The following is a 16,812-nucleotide window of genomic DNA, read 5'->3' on the forward strand; positions in this document are numbered from 1 at the left end:
TTTTGCGGCCTCTTGGCTCAATAGGATCCATTACTCTCCATTGATTAACAGGATCACTAGCCTTCTTTGTGGTTGGTCTAGTCACACAATTTCGTATGCTAGTAAGATGGAATTGATAAACTCTATTATTCAAGGAGTTGAGTGCTTTTGGCTTGCTATCTTCCCTATTCTTAACACTGTGTTGAAGCATGTTGTGAAGCTATGTAGACCTTTTTTGTGCGGTGGAAGAAAAAGGCCTCTTGTGGCTTGGAGGGAAGTTTGCCTCCCCAAAACTGAAGGTGGCTTGAGAGTCTTTGATATTAAAATTTGGAACAAGGCCTTACTCTCTAGGGCCTTGTGGAATATTCATGCTAAAAAGGATTCCCTTTGGTCTAAATGGGTTAATCAAGTCTATCTAAAGGACTCTAGTGTGTGGGATGCTTCTTCAAAATATGATGATTCCCCCTTAATTAAGAAGATAATTGAAATTAAGAACCAACTACTACAGGTTTGTGGGGGCCATGGGGGCCAAGTGGCTGCTGAAAGGCTACTTAATCAGTGGGTTGTGGATGCCAGATTAGCTCCTCTAAAATTTACAATTTTTGGAGAAACAAAGACAACAAAGTTGTGTGGTACAAAGAGGTTTGGAAATGTGGGAGCTTACCTAAACATGCATTTACCTTGTGGCTGGGTATAAAAGGGAAACTCTTCACTTATGATAAGATGTCAGGAGATGGAGTTGACCAGAACTGTGTTTTATGCAGTGCCAAAACAGAAACTATTGATCAACTCTTTTTTAAATGCAGGTTTTCTAAAACGGTGTGGGACTTTGTTAGTTCTTAGCTGGGGTTGACAAGAGAGATGACCACTCTGAAAGTTGCTTTAAAGTGGATGCACAAGGAAGCAAAAGGTACAGGGATAAACTCCATTGGGAAGAAGATCTACTTGGCAATTACAGTCTACTTCCTCTAGCATTTTAGAAACAAAAGGATGTTTGAAGGTAAGGCTATTGATCCTGAGAACTTGGTTAAGGTGATTTCAACTTAAACTTTGTGAGTAGTGTGTATCAAATTTGGCTTGTATAACCCTAACCGAGTTTTGCATTGCTTTTTTGGCTTTCAATTGTTCTGTTTGTCGATGGCCTTCTTTAGGCTTTTGATGTAATTATTTGTTCTTGTTTTGGGAGGCCTTTTTGGCTTGCCTTTTGATTGTACTGCTTTGCAATGGGGATGGGGCTTAGCTTTCCCTTGGCCTAGGTATATCCAATTTATATTATACATATCCATTTGATCAATATATTTACCTTTACTAATACAAAAAATAAATAAATAACTAGAGTATTACTCTAAAAGGAGTTAACCTCAAAAACCTAATTTTATTTTTTATTTTTAAAAAAACAATTATGATGAAGATTATGATGAAAAACAATTAATTTGAAAATAATATATCAACATTCTCCAGAATTTTCACATGCTGATCAACCTTCTCGCGGCTTTTGTGGGTTGCCCACTCGAATTTCTTCAGGGGTCTTCTATAGTCTAACCTTTGTTTGAGACTAGAAGGCAACACTTTTGTAATAACTTTCTATTTTGTATCGTATTTTGCCATTCATATTTTGGTTCTTTCCTCATCATTTATAGGTTTTTTTCATAGCTTTTCTTGCTGGTTGGAGAGGGCTCCCTTATGTACTTTCTTTTCCGGTTTTAATAAATTTCGCCTTATATATAAAAAACAACACTAGCAATGTTTTTTTCCCTGTTTTCAAATATTTCTTTTTATGCAAAATAAGACATAACACCAGCACTCAAGAACAGCATAAAAAAATTGAACACATCCAATAGTTGGTCAATTATATAAACAGCTTGAAAACATATGAAAAGATAAAAAAGAAAAGAAAGCAATTTAAATTCAATGTAGAACGTTGAACCTTACGTACCCAACAAGAAATGAATTAAACACGAGTAAATTAAACTCGGGGGCTCTATGGTTACGTGCTTTAGGGGGGGCTATGCAGCCCAACCCAATACAAGTATAAATCAACCACCCACAGGTTTCGAATCTCAGTAGTACTGGCTGTCTCCCACCCATGTCTCATTTTTTTTTTTTTTTTTTTCTGTTTTCCAATTAAAGAATCTGCCAATCATCCTCATGTGCATGATCCTCTGCATCTTTCATGGGCACGACATCAAAGGAATCATCTGCTTGTACCCCATCTCTATCACTCAACACACCATTGTGGCTGACTGGCTTCGGCTTATCTAGGGTATGAGCCACGGTAAATAATGGAGCACCATTTGATTGATCCGCTAACTTTGAAGCCCGATAACAAAAATCATCAAAATCATCTGCCAATGTGAAATATAATGTCGTAGTAAGACCTGATGTCTGATTTAAGACCAACCAAATCAAGAGACTCGCCAACCATCAGAGAACAAACCTCTATCTCGGCAATAAAATCCAATTGCTAAGGATGGATCGATGGAGTCTAGGGGAATATGTCGTACGACACTGGGAACAGTATTTATATAAAATAAGGGACACGATGGAGACATAACCTCATATAAAGAATAAACAAACTTGTGAGAGAAGCCGAAACAATCAATTTCATCACACACTTACTTGCAGTGATAGGATGAAGTATCAGCCTCAAGATCATCGCTTTTGATATGAACTACCTATGTTCCCGCAAGCATAAAAAGCTGTTGTGAGTTCTGAGAGCTCCAAAAACTCAAAAAGAAAGCCTCAACATAAACATCATCATTATTATTATGGCAAGATAAAACTAATCTCCCTAAGCCTCATCAAAAAGAAAAGAACCTTCCCTTTTTAAAAATTCCATAAACCTTCTTGAGCATTTGGTTTCAGTGACACTTGTTACCAATCACTCATCTGTTAATGAACGTTTGATTTTGAAACTTCCACAAACCTCCTTGAACAATTGGTTTTAGTGACATTTATTACCAGTCACTCAGCTGTTAATGACATGCATAGAATCTGATGATGTCATCTTTTAATTTTGACAAAACTTAAGAAAACCCAATGCATTCTGATTTATTATTATTATTATTATTACTATTAAGTGCAATATTGCAGCTAGCCAAATGGAAAGAACAAATCCAAACAAAATGGAAAAGGTGGTTTTTCTCACTCAAGGAATGCACGAAGCTCTGATGTATTGATATTGTGCTGTTTCATGATTTTTCTCATTGTACTTTTTTTTGGCTTTTTTATTTGAATTATTCCTTGGCCTTGTATCTTCTTCCTTCTGTCAACAAATTTGTTTGTTTATCAGACTAAAAAAAAATTCACAATAAAGGCAGCAAATTCACATACTTTGTTAGAAGAAAAAGAACAAAGATGAAGTGTTGGCAGTGGCACTGAGGCTAAGCAACCATCTCAACTTTCTAGTCATTTCGCTTTATTTTATCAAAAGAGAAAAAGGCAAGATTCCCTTCAGCTTAAATTTCAAGAGAAAACTGAGTTTGAAACTATGAAGCTCTTCAACGCCCCCCACCCCTCCAAAAAACCAAAAAATAAAATAAAAAACAACTACAAAAACTGTTGACACCATACTTTGTCCAAGTGTCAATTTACCAAAACACAGGATAAGCCCTTGCCACCCCTTGTTCATTCCTTTTCATGCTACTCCCTTTATTAAAACAAAACAAAACAAAACAAAACAAAACAAAAAATGAAAAAAAGATAATTAAAAAAAAATAGCACTCAATGTCAGCTCTCCTGTAGAATCATGGTGTTCTACTCTCCTCCTATGCCCACCATCAAAACATCAAAACAAATTCCACGGCCAAAAGGAGTATCCACAATTAAAAATAAAATAAAAATTAAAAAGAAATTAAATTTTTATTTTTTGTCAATAAAAAAACAGAAATTACTAAAAGTCTGAAACTTTTGGCTACATAAGAAATATATGTCTTTTGCAGAAATTGCACCTACACTTGGATATAATTTCTTCCATCTAGCTTTTGAAGACTGCAAAAGCTCATTTACAATTTGTCCAACAGAAAGCAAGCACAGATCAAAGAGCAGAGATTTCATCTGAAAAATATTCAGCAAGGAATCTGCCTAGACATTCTTGGGCAGGTATATATTCTGAATATCTGTTATAAGAATAACCAATACAATTAAAGTGGTAGTGCTTGCGACCTGCAGTACCACAATTAATACTCAATTGTACTAATAAACTGTGACTTACAATCACCCTCCCTCACCCTCTTGCACTTAGTTTTCTGCCTCGAACTCCTAACCTGCTTCAAAATTACACAACTTATTTTTCCAAACTCACTCGCTCACTCAGCTCCCTTCTCTGAAAGCCCCTCATGTTCCTCTTTTCTATCCAAAACACACTACTTACTCAAAATACTCACCTTTTTCACTCTAATATCCTCAAATATCTCGTCAATGGACGGGCAGCAATATTTTTATTACCCCAGTTTGATGCCACCTGGGTGGGTCCTAAGAGCTTGCCCAAGTAGGAGTTTCAGGTCATTTAAAGAAAATATACATTTATTTTATCTTTAACACCTCTAATTTATTTCTCATAGTTTTTTTTTTTGGATTTTTTTATTTGAATTATCCCTTGGCCTTGCAACTTCTTCCTTCTCTCAATAAATTTGTTTATCACACCAAAAAAAAAAAAAAAAATTGACAAAAAATGCAGCAAATTCACACAATTTGTTGGGAGAAAGAGAACAAAGACGAAGTGTTGGCAATGGCACCGAGGCTAAGCAACCATCTCAACTTTCTAGTCATCACTTTTGCTTTATTTTATCAAAGAAAAAGGCAAGATTTTTTTCAGCTTAAATTTCAAGAGAAAATGGAGTTTGAAACTATGGACCACACGACCGCCACCACCCCCCCAGCCCCCCAACAAATCCAAGAAAAAACAAATTAAAAAACTGTTAACACCACATTTTGTCCGGGTGCCAATTTATCATAACACAGGATAAGCCCTTGCTACCCCTCGTTCATTCCTTTTCCTTCTATCCTTTTCATTCTATTCCCTTCATTCAAAAAATTATAAAAAAAAAAAAAAAAAAAAAGGGGGATGAGGAAAAAAAAAAAGTAACGCTCAAGTGTCAGCTCTCCTGTCAACTCATCGTGTTCTGCTCTCCTCCTAAGCCCACCATCGAACACCAAACTAAATTCCACGGCCAAAAGGAAGAGTATCCACAAAAATAAAATAATAATTGAAAATTTAATTTTTAGTTAATAAAAAAACAGAAATTACTAAAAATTTTGACTACAAAAGAAATATGTCTTATGCAGAAATGCCCCTACACTTTGATATAATTTCTTCTATATAGCTTTTGAAGACTGCAAAAGCTCATTTACAATATGTCCAACAGAAAGCAAGCACAGATCAAAGAGCAGAGGTTTCATCTGGAAAGTATTCAACATATCTGCAGCAAGGAATCTGCACAAATATTCTTGGGCAGGTATATATTTTGAATATCTGTTATAAGAATAACCAGTACAATTAAAGTTGTAGTACCTGCAGTTCCAGAATTAATACTCAATTGCACTAATAAACTTTGAGTTACAAACACCATCCCTCATCCTCTTGAACTTAGTTTTATGCCTCCAACTCCTAACCTGCTTCAAAATTACACTCTTAACTTATTTTGCGAACTCAACCACTTAGCTCCATTCTCTGAAAGCCCCTCATGTTCCTCTTTCCTATCCAACACACAACTGGCTCGAACTACTTACCTTTTTTCACTCCAATATCCTCAAATATCTCATCAATGAGCAGACAGCAATGTTTTCATCCCCCCAGTTTGGTGCCATCTGGGGGGTCCGAAGAGCTAGCCAAGATAGGAGTTTCAGGTCATTAAAAAAAATATTATCCTCAAATATCTCTGAATTCAACATCTTTGACACCTCTTTACCCCCTTAAGCTTGTCCCTCCCAACCTACTAATGAACAACCACCCCATATCTCCCTAACTAATGGCAAAAAGAATGAAGATCCCTCCACAAGTTCTCAACTCAAGAAGGAAAAGGGCTCAACTCAACCTTTCTAGACTCCAACCAAAGAAGACTGGCTTGAAACGCCAAAACTTCATAAATGAGATCAGGAAACTCATCCTCCCATTCCTCACTAAACAGAAATCTAACTAACGGATTAGCAACCACCATTTCCCCCCTTTCTGACAAATGAACAAAGGCATTGTGTAATGGAATATCTCGCAGCCCACATTCCCAAATGAATCTATCAAAAAAACTGCATACTCAAAGAAAATCTCTCATAGATAATTTTTTTTCAGACTAGAATGTTGAGATGGTTGCTTAGCCTCAGTGCCACTGCCAATATTTTGTTTTTGTTCTTTTTCTCCTAATAAACTCTGTGAATTTGCTGCTTCTATTGTCAGATTTTTTTATTTTTTATTTTTTGGGGGTGTGATAGGCAAAGAAATTTATTTGAGAGAAGGAAGTAGTTACAACAAGACCGAGAAGCAATTCAAATAAAAAATTCAAAAAAAAAATGTTAAAATTCTCAGGTTCCTCTCAATCCATAGAGTCCATAAGATAGCGAATGCAGCTCCACTCCATAGAACACTGCCATCTAGACTTGGGCCAAAACCTCTATACTTGAACAGAAAAAGGTCACCCACATTTCGCAGCACCACCCAGTCTTCGCCAAAAAAAAGAAAAAAGGTCAAGTCCTTAGTTGTCTTCTCACCTAACAATGCACAAACCAGTGAGCATTTGTAATATTAATCTCCAACACATGACACATACCAAGACTAAGAGACTTGTAGGGCCTTCTTTTCTGAATCAAGTTATGCGTGTTCATCCTACTCAGAATCACAATCCAAACAAAGGTCCAAATCTTCCAAGGTATCTTGGCCTTCCAAATGATGTGGCTACGAAGAAAAAGGATAGGAGAAGGGGTTTTTAAAAATGAGAGAAGAAAGATTTTGAAGTGAACCCCCCTGAAGAATCACCCTCCACAATCTCGTCCTCCTTGCTGGAAGGAGCAAAGTGGTGGTCCAAAATGGAAAATAAGGTGGAAAATGGAAACCCCATGAAAAATAGCACTCCTCAGAAGAGATGAATGAGATAATATGTGATTGTGGAAAGGGAACTTAAACAAATTAGACACCTCCAGTTTCAAAGAAGTCTCACCCATCCTAGCATCCTCCCAAAAGTGAGCCCTATTGCCATTCCCAACTTTGAATCAAGAGAGAGGGAATAACAAACTCACCCAAGAAATGAATTTCCAAAGGAATGCATGAGAAATAATCCATTTCCTCACCTTATCCCACAGGAAGTTCCTAGAGGAAACCTCCACAACCATTTAACAATTAGGGGGATGTTTTCGGAAACCACATTGCCAAGTCCCAAGCCCCCTTCAGATTTGGGTCTACAAAGGACCTCCCAACAAATCTGAAGGGAGCTTGGGACCAAGGACCTCCCAACAAAATGTTCTTTGACCCTTCCCAAAACTCAAACAAAGAAATTGTGCATCAACATCTCTAAATTCCTAGCTACTTTCAAAGGCACTCTAAAGAGGGGGGAGAGGAAGTAAATAGGCATGTTGGAAAGAGCAGCACCAATAAGTGTGAAGCAACCCCCAACAGACAAGTACGCCCTTTGCCAACCCTCTAGCCTCCTACACACCTTCTCAACAACTAGGTCCCAAAAGGCTACAAAATTTGGGTTGCCCCCGAGTGGAGTCCAAAGTAAGATAGCGGACACTCAAGGGAAACAGCCCACCAAGGTAACGAACCTTTCTAGTCCCTAATACCCAAAGTGATGCCAGCTACCCCACTCTAGTTCACCCACTTGAATTTTTAAAAAAAGGGGGTGGGGGGGGGGGAGAATTCTAGAAGCTCATTATAGGTCTATTAAAATTCTACTTTAACAGTTTTAGAATTTTCTTAGGAGTTATTTTAATTGGAGTTTAGAATATGGTGCTCTTAAAGGATTGGTCATATTTTTGCATTTTATTGTAGTAATTGAATCTTGAGATAAATATATTACATTAAATCACTAGTAAAAACTCTCGAGAATGAAAATAAGTCTCGGGTCCTGTTTATGCTCTCATTATCTCTATGCCATGATGGAGATGTGTAAAGACCCGGAAATTTAAAAGAATTAAAATAATTTGAAAAAATAATAATAAATAAAATAACAAATAAATAAATAAAAGGAATGACGTGGGAAAAAGAAAAAAAATAAATTAAAAAAAATAAAAATTAAAGAAATTAAATTAAATTAAGATAAATTAAATAAGTAAATAACTAGTTGTTAAATTAAATATGATTGTATTGGTTTAAAAATAATAATAATTAAAATAAGATATATATATATATATATAAGCAAGTTAATATATATATATATATAAGTTAAAGTAATATATAATATATATATATATATATATATATATAAGTTAAGTCATCTGACAAAAAGAAGATCAGAAGAAGAAAGAAGAAAGAAGGAAGAAGAAGAAAGAAGAAGCAGACTGAGACACACCCCCTCCCCCTCTGAAAGTCATTCCTGCGCATGAGCCACCTCCATCTGCGTCTCTCTTCTTCTCTCAATTACTCGGTGAGTTTGCGACGGATCGGGAAACGGAAGGTGCCGTTAGAATCCTGGTTCCGCTGCCGACATTTCTACTAGAGCATATTTTTTATGGGAACGGCTTAGGTACTGCTCTTGGGGAAAGGTAATTTTTTCCCATTTTCTCAATTTCGCCGTTAATATGTGGTTAAATCGACGAACAGACACCACCACGGGGTCCTAGTCGTCGTTATCGTCATTTTGACGTAGGTAATTTTCCAATTGAGATTTTCTAGACCCTACTCCAAAGTGAGAATGGGATTTGAGAATTTGGCTAAATTTAAGGAGATAATTATTTATTAGGTATTTAAAGGCCTAGGAAGTATTAAATTAATATTTTATTCAGGAATAATTTATTGGAACTAGGAATTTAATTTCAGGGTCCGGGTGAGCGCCGCAAGTATTTTTCGGAGTCCCTGTTGGCGTAGTTCAAGAAACCAGAATTTTTATGAATTAAATGAAAAATAAATTTTGTTATATGTACGTGTAATTTTTCAGTATGGGTAAAATGCCAGCTGTTTAAATTATATTTTTTTTAAGTTTAAGGATGTTTATTAGATATGCATATGTGAAAATGAACTGATGAAAGTGGAAAAATATTTTCAGGATAATTATGTAAGAAATGAAAGGTATTTTCAGCATATAAACATTAAATGTTGGTTGACTTATTTTATAGGCAGTGTATGAATTTTATTGTTAAATTGTGTGGCATGAGTAAAATAGAATTTTGTGTGGAATTATGATATATATATACGAGATGCAAGATATACAGAAAATGAAATGAGCAAGAAAATAATATATGAAATATACTGCATGTGAGTGTTAATACAATCATGGAAACAACCACGGCTGAAAAGATCCCGACTACGGCTAAAAGGATGCCGAAGCTAACCAACCACGGCTGAAAGGATGCCGAAGCTAACCAACCACGGCTAAAAAGATGCCGACCACGGCTGAAAGGATACCGAAGCTAACCAATCACAATAGAAAATATGCCGACCACAGCTAAAAGGATGCCGAAACTAACCAATCACGGCTAGAAAGATGCCGAGTATTTATGAATTAAAATAAAAATAAGTATGAAATGAAAATGAAATGAAAAGGGAAATGAATGGCATGGAAATGAAATGTGAAATGTGAACAATGTAAAATAGGAAAGAGTCACTTAAAGTGAAATGCAATGCAATGTTAAGCCATGAATATGAACATATGTGTATGCTTGAATAATGATAGAAAAGAATGATGTATTATGATATTAGAAGTATCTATGTACGTAAAACATGTTATGATTAGGCGAGGCGTACCTTTCGCCTGAGGGCTTGCTGAATAAGGCGAGTGCACTAGTAGCTACAGATGTGGCAGTAGCCGCATAACGTACTAGGACAGAGGGAACCTACTTGTATGGGCGGGTAGATTTCCCTATCCTTAGGGCCTTTGCCGGTAAACTTTTGTATGAACTGTGTGAGTAAGAGATCAATTTAACACTTGAGGGCTTACTGAGTAAGGTGAGTGTCCTAATATACTTAAATTGTGACCTTTGGGTTGCCTAAGTATCATAGCAGAGGGGTGCTACTTATATGGGCGTGTAATCACCCCTATCCTCGGGAAATCTCGTAGGTTAAACATTTGCATGTGTTTGATTAGGATCAGGAAATGATTTCGAAAATTATGTTAAGGATTTTCAAATGTTAAATATTATGTCATTTATAAACTCATGTTGGCCACACACTGCTTTAATATATGGTTTCTTCCCTTACTGAGATGTGTCTCACCCGAATATGAATTTTTTTTTTTTTCAGGATTTCATCGAGATCGAGCTTAGAGAGCTCGAGGTTCTATAACATTATTGGGAAATAGTAAAAGAAAATGGTATATTTTTATTTTAATTATGGGATGCAAATATTTATGTTTTACATCCTTATATTTTAAGTCTGTGGAGAAAAGAAAGTTGTGAACATACTGAAATGTTTTGGAGATATATATAATTATGGAAATGCAAGTGTTGGATAATTTATTATAGATTATAGTTAGAATTAGTAAACTCTGGTATTATGTTATATAGAGATTATGATCATGTTTTCCGCTGCGTATGTTATGGAATATGCTTTATGAGGATATGATAAGGTATAACGCACCGGACTTCGGGCCGTTACAAGATGGATACACAAATACCGCCTGGAACAAAGGCACGACCTTCAACAAATGGTTGGAGGCAATAGGCATAGGGGGTTTCATTCATATGCAAAAGAAGAATCAAAGATGACATAGATGGATTAAGGTTTCGCTTTCCGTGGCCATATGGACTAGAGAGTGTCTGTCCTCTAGTTTCACTTGCCTATAGAGATATGAATGGAGAAGGTAATTAGGGAGGGTATTGTTCTAGATGTCCGTTCCATGCGCTCGGGTTGGTCAATTTATTGAAATTTAGTTAAGGATTAACATGAAGGGGCATTCTATTTTTAATTATGGTGGCTCGAAGGAGAGGGATTGGAGCTTTTTCCATGATCCAATTAATTGTGGTTCTGAAGGGTAAACAAATATGGGTTGTAGTTGAAGGATATGAAAGGTTAGAATGTAACAACATTGTCAGCCTATGTAGGTGTAGAAACAGGTCAAGGTGATCAAAGAATGGGGTGGTGGCAGCTAAGCGTGAATTAGATTTAGACTTTAGTACATAACCATGCTTTTGTCTTCAACGAAGACAACGTTGGAGGGTGGGCAAGAGACCACCGACGGGCTGTCAATTCCGAAGAGTTTGGGATTTATGGGTAGTAGGTCTAAACATGGAGTTGGACTTACGAGTAATGGTCTGAAGCAAAGAGGATATGAGAGATGAATTGTGGGCCCATGGGGAAAGGGAGGGGTTTATTTTAGAAGCTTTTTATTGATTTGGGTCAATTTATGGAGTGTTGTGGCCCATAGGGCTCTGCAATCTGTCGATACGGTGAATTTGGTGAATCAACCAAATTCATTAAAAAATTTTGGTTAACCATACCCCTTAACCAAACCAAACCAAACTAGAGGGTGTAACTGAACCTTGCCCGACCAAATTTTCCTTCAATTAATTTCAGTTAACCGATATCAACCAAACTCCCACAAACTGTGTAATGTTTCACATCAAATTGCATGTTCTTTGCAAATATATACACATCCCAAATATATACACATCAAATTCCCATTGCAGGTAGCATGAAACATCCAAATGGAGGGACTAGGAACAATATAAAAGTAAAAAAAACAAAAAGCCGTGTCATACAATTCATTCCAAAGCTCACTAGTAGTCACTAGAACACGTTCTTGGTACTCGAATAGTGCATGCTCATCAGCTCATTTAATCAAACAGAGCTATCCAATCCAATATACATTCAATACAAATGCCCGGTAAAACAGTGATGGCAAGTGGCAACTAAAATGCACAGCGAAGCAACAAGGGGGCGAGCACGACAAGGCGGCAAGTGCAGATTATAGAAGGTGGAACCATGGAAAGTGGGAAGCTTAAGGCTAGAGTAGTCAAAGCCCAAAGTAGAAGTCGAGACTCAATAGGGGAATAGGGCGACTAGACACTAGAGTTAGGGTTTTTCTATCTTCTAATTTGGGAATTGGGAGTTGATTGAGCCAAGAGGGAAATAGGGATTAAGGGGTTGAGTTTTATTGTTTAGCTTTTAGGTTTACTGTTTTTTGGATTTTGGTATATTACAGAGCAGTACACACTACACAGTACACACACATTACATTATAGTACATATATTAATCTACATGTGTGTATGTGCGTGTGTGTGTGTGTGTGTGTCTATATATATACATTGTTGTGATTCAAATCCCACCAACAAGTACCCAGTTCAAATACCAATTGCTGTGACAAGCAACTAGAACCTGAAACTACTTGCTGATGTTCGCGGATGTGTAGCGAAAGCACACTCTCAGATGCTCGCGAATCAAACAAACAACTAATGCAAGCACTCAATGATGAACTATACGAACCTAGCAATCACTCAACAATGAGAATCAATAAGAGCAACAATCAAAACACAAGAATTTACGTGATTCGAAAATTTTCCTACGTCCATGGGAGCAGCAACTATTTTCACTATCAATGAAGTTTAGACCAAGCTTAATCCCATCTATGGTTACATAATAATGTTTAAATAATAATCTAAAGCGTACAGAAGACCTGTAGTTGATTTAAAACCCTTTCATAGCAATCCCTCGAAGGAAATCCCTCCGATTAGCCCAATCAACTGATCTCGGATTTGAAAATACGCAATTTGTGCCAGCTGAAACCGCCGACCAAACCGTCGACGATTTGAAGCAAAAAGAAACACCTCAAATCGTCGACGGTTTGGAGGAAAAAAGAAACACCTCTGCATTCTGCCTGAAACCGTCAACGGTTATCCCGCCTGCCTGCAGACTCCTCTCAAGCTCTTACTCCTCGCTTCAAGTAGTTTTTCCCAGTGCATGCGCTACCTCTCAAAATATGAGCCACATCCCCAACAATCTCCACCTTGGCAAAAATTCATCACCTAGGAGAAATCCGAAAGCATACCCCCGCTGCTCCACCCGAGCCAGAAGATTGGAACCCGCCTCCCATCTGACACCTGGAGATGTAAACCAAGTCTAAGCCACACTTGAACTTGATATGGCAACAAGAACTCCACCTAACTGAACACCCAGCTCCTTGAATGATCCTTTGAACCACAATGCTACCTTGGCAGCCTCTGCCTCTGCCAAGAACTCCGCTCCAGTTGTAACTAGCGCACCCTAAGACTGTACCCTAGACTTCCAACAATTAGGCTTTCCCACAACATACCCCACTGTAAGGCTCCTGTCTTCCAAGTCACCTGTGTAGTCTCCATCTGCGAACCTCACAATTGATGGAACCCTCTCTTGCCCACCGAAGTAACCAATTGCACTGGCATAGGAAACCTTTGACACGACCCCGAACATCACCGTTCATCCTCAAGTATTGATCGGTAGACTGTTTACTTAGATTCACTAACGGTGTATCGGTGACCAGTTTAAAACCATGCTAAACATCACCAACACTTGATCCCCAAAATCATTCTGAGATAACCACAATCTCCACGTAGTTTTGTCCACAAAGCCGCCCTAAGATAACACCAATCTCCCTGCAGCTATGACTACAAAGTCACCTCAAGATAATCCCAAACTCCCTGTAACTTTATTCTTGCAAATCTCCAACCCAAGAACACTCTTGGCAATATCCAACACCTTCATGTCAACTTCCTTTCTCAACAAAGTCCCCGACTGATTTACCTCAGTCGGTACCTTTCCAGCAATCGGCATGTCACTCACATAAAATAACAGAATACTTGCCCATTTGCAGCTTATCTCCCTCTATCCCTCTGTGAGCTCCACCAACCCCCCCCCCCCCGGGTCTGATTCTTATACAACAACTTCATCTCCTTTACCATGACACCTTTACACATAACTTTCTCCTGGCTGTGCACTGCCTACTGAAAGGTAGTAGAATCCTTCCTGGTGGTAATGGTTGCATAAGACATCAGATCATACCTGGGTGGTGGCCCAATAGTGCCTCTAAGCCCATTGTGATCATGTTGGTCTCCCGAGCTTGAACTCCCTACATCATGACCAATGTCACCTCTGCCCTGAGTCTGAAACTCCACCTGCATGACAATCTCCTTTATGCTCTAGTTTATCCTGTGGTACTGCAAGTCTCCAGAGTTAGAACTCCCTGCATTTCTGGCCTACGTCTCCAACTCCACCTGCACAACATGCTCATTACTGCTACTGCAGTTTTCTAGCACCCGTTTCTCTTCATCTACTTGAGTACGTTGTCTCATGGTTTAACACCTAAAACCATGTCTCCACCAATCGCCATCCTGTTTGCCATTGGATCACCCAGTTTGAACTCATCTTTCTTATATACCAGAAAGATGCATCGTTCGCAGACATCACACCAAGCCTAGACCCCATACTAGAAACGTGCATGAATGAACCTCCAAAGTCTACCGCATAACCTGTCCAAGCCTCTCCCGCAACTCTCCCATCTAATGACACCTTTGGCGATTGATCAACCAAGAAACACGCAATACTCACTAACTTCATCAAGAAGTCCCTTGCAAGTCCTGCAAACACCATGCCCTACTCACAAAACTCTTTGAACATCAGCATACTTAGTACCAATATCTGACCTGAGGAACTCTCTCCTAGTCTAGTACTCCACCTAAGCCACAAGTTATACCTAGCAAACAACTCCAACTCGTGCCACATGAGATAACCCAGACCTTTCGTGATAACATCACGGAATACCCATGTCCAACCCGTGATACTACTCTCACCGGTCCCCAAACATCCAAAACAATGTAGTTAAGAATACCCACCATTTTGTGTGTGGTCATATTACACAAAATGGCATTATCTAACTCAGAACTATCAATTGCAGCTCCACCTACAACTGTGTTACCCTACAGTGTATAGAGATTCCCTGCTATCCTCTGTCCCTTCATCACCATCAATACGTGATCACATACCATCATCGTCCCGCCTTCAGACTCGTAACTACACCCGTTACAATCCAAAGTACCAAATGATATCACATTCTTCCGTAGATCAGGTACATGTCTTACCCCGCATAACGTCTTTGCCACACCATCATATATCTTGATCCTAATATCCCTCATTCCAATAACTTTGCAGATGCATCGTTTCCCATCAGAACGGAACTAGGACTCACCAATCTATAGGTGGTAAACCAGGCTTTATTGGGCGTCATGTGAAAAGAACATCCCAAGTCTAGGATCCAAGAACCTGTGATACATTCTTAACTTGATGAAACAGAAAGCATCTCACAATCACTACTCCCCGAGTCCCCTTCTTTCACTACATTCACAGATTTTGACAAGCCCTCTTGAGCTTTTGCTTTCCCCTTCTCTCACTCCGAAAATTCCGATTTTATGTGCCCTAGTTTCCCGCACTTAAAACAGCGAACGTCCTTCCTCCTCTTGGATTAAGTTCTATTACCACTCAATCCATTCCAGGACTTGCCTCTCCCACGATGTTGATTACCCTTTGCCACGAACCCTTCACCATGTGAACCCTCATCACTAGCCTTCTTCCTTTGATAGAACCCCAGCAATGCACTCGTGATGTCCTTCAACTCCAAGGTTTCTTTCCCCCATGTCAACGTTGTAACCAGATTTTCGTACGTAGGCGACGTAGGTAGGGAATTCAGCAGCATCAACGCTTTGTCCTTTTCCTCGAACTTCACATCAACTCGCCCCAGATCACTAGTGATCTGATTAAATGTGTTGATGTGCTGAGTCAAGTCCAAACCCTCTATCATCTTAAGCCAATATAATTTTTGCTTATGATACAGCTTGTTCATCAATGACTTAAACTTGTACTGGCGCTCCAATTTCAACCAAACCGTTACCAGCAAGTCCTCATCCATGACATGATGCAACGCGTCATCAGCTAGACATATCCTGATAGTGGACACAGTTTTCGCTTCTAGCTCCTTCTAACTTGCGTCGTCCATGCTTTTCGGCTTCTTTCCGTATGGACCCTTCACTATCCCTTACTGCACTAGTAAGTCCTTCACCCTCCTCTGCCACAACCCGAAGTTCCCCGTTCCATCAAACTTACCAACCTCGAACCTTGCAGAAGAAATCCCAGCCATTGAAAACCAATAGCTCTGATACCAATTGTTGTGATTCGATTCCCACCAACAAGCACCCGATTCAGATACTAATTGTAGTTACAAGCAACTAGAACCTGAAACCACTTGCTAATGATCGCGGATGCGCAGCGGAAGCAATCTCACACTCACGAATCAAACAAACAACTAATGCAAGCACTCGAGGATGAACTATATAAACCTAGCAATTACTCAACAATGAGAATCAATGAAAGCAACAATCAAAACACAAGAATTTACGTGGTTTGGCAATTTGCATACGCCCATGGGCGCAGCAACTATTTTCACTATCAACGAAGCTTACACCAAGCTTAATCCCATCTAGGGTTACATAATAATATTTATATAATAATCTAATGCATACAGACGACCTATAGTTGATCTAAAACACTCCTGTAGCAATCCCCAGGAGGAAATCCCTCCAATAGCCCAATCTATTGATCTCGAATTTGAAAATACGTAACTTGCGTCGACTAAAACCGTCGACGGTTTGGAGTAGAAAGAAACACCTCTGCATTCTACCTGAAACCGTCGACAGTTAGAGCCCAAACCGTCGACGGTTATCCCCTT

The 16,812-nt window shown here is 38.6% G+C and overlaps 1 protein-coding gene across 6 annotated transcripts in view; it reads right to left on the bottom strand.

Annotated features, from left to right (window-relative positions):
* Positions 1 to 1,803: 1,803 nt before the first annotated feature.
* LOC131150286 (cysteine protease ATG4-like) overlaps positions 1,804 to 16,812 on the bottom strand; it is a 34,315-nt gene continuing 19,306 nt past the window's right edge. For all 6 annotated transcript variants that reach the window (XM_058100911.1, XM_058100912.1, XM_058100914.1 and 3 more), the window contains 3 exons: positions 2,599 to 2,654; positions 2,417 to 2,487; positions 1,804 to 2,324 (listed from right to left, as the gene is read on the bottom strand). In XM_058100911.1, coding sequence (XP_057956894.1) covers positions 2,104 to 2,324; positions 2,417 to 2,487; positions 2,599 to 2,654 — 348 coding nt within the window. In that variant the 3' untranslated portion in view covers positions 1,804 to 2,103. The remainder of the gene's footprint in view (positions 2,325 to 2,416; positions 2,488 to 2,598; positions 2,655 to 16,812) is intronic.

This window comes from Malania oleifera, chromosome 3 (assembly GCF_029873635.1).
Source record: "Malania oleifera isolate guangnan ecotype guangnan chromosome 3, ASM2987363v1, whole genome shotgun sequence".
NCBI classification, from domain to species: Eukaryota; Viridiplantae; Streptophyta; class Magnoliopsida; order Santalales; family Ximeniaceae; genus Malania; species Malania oleifera.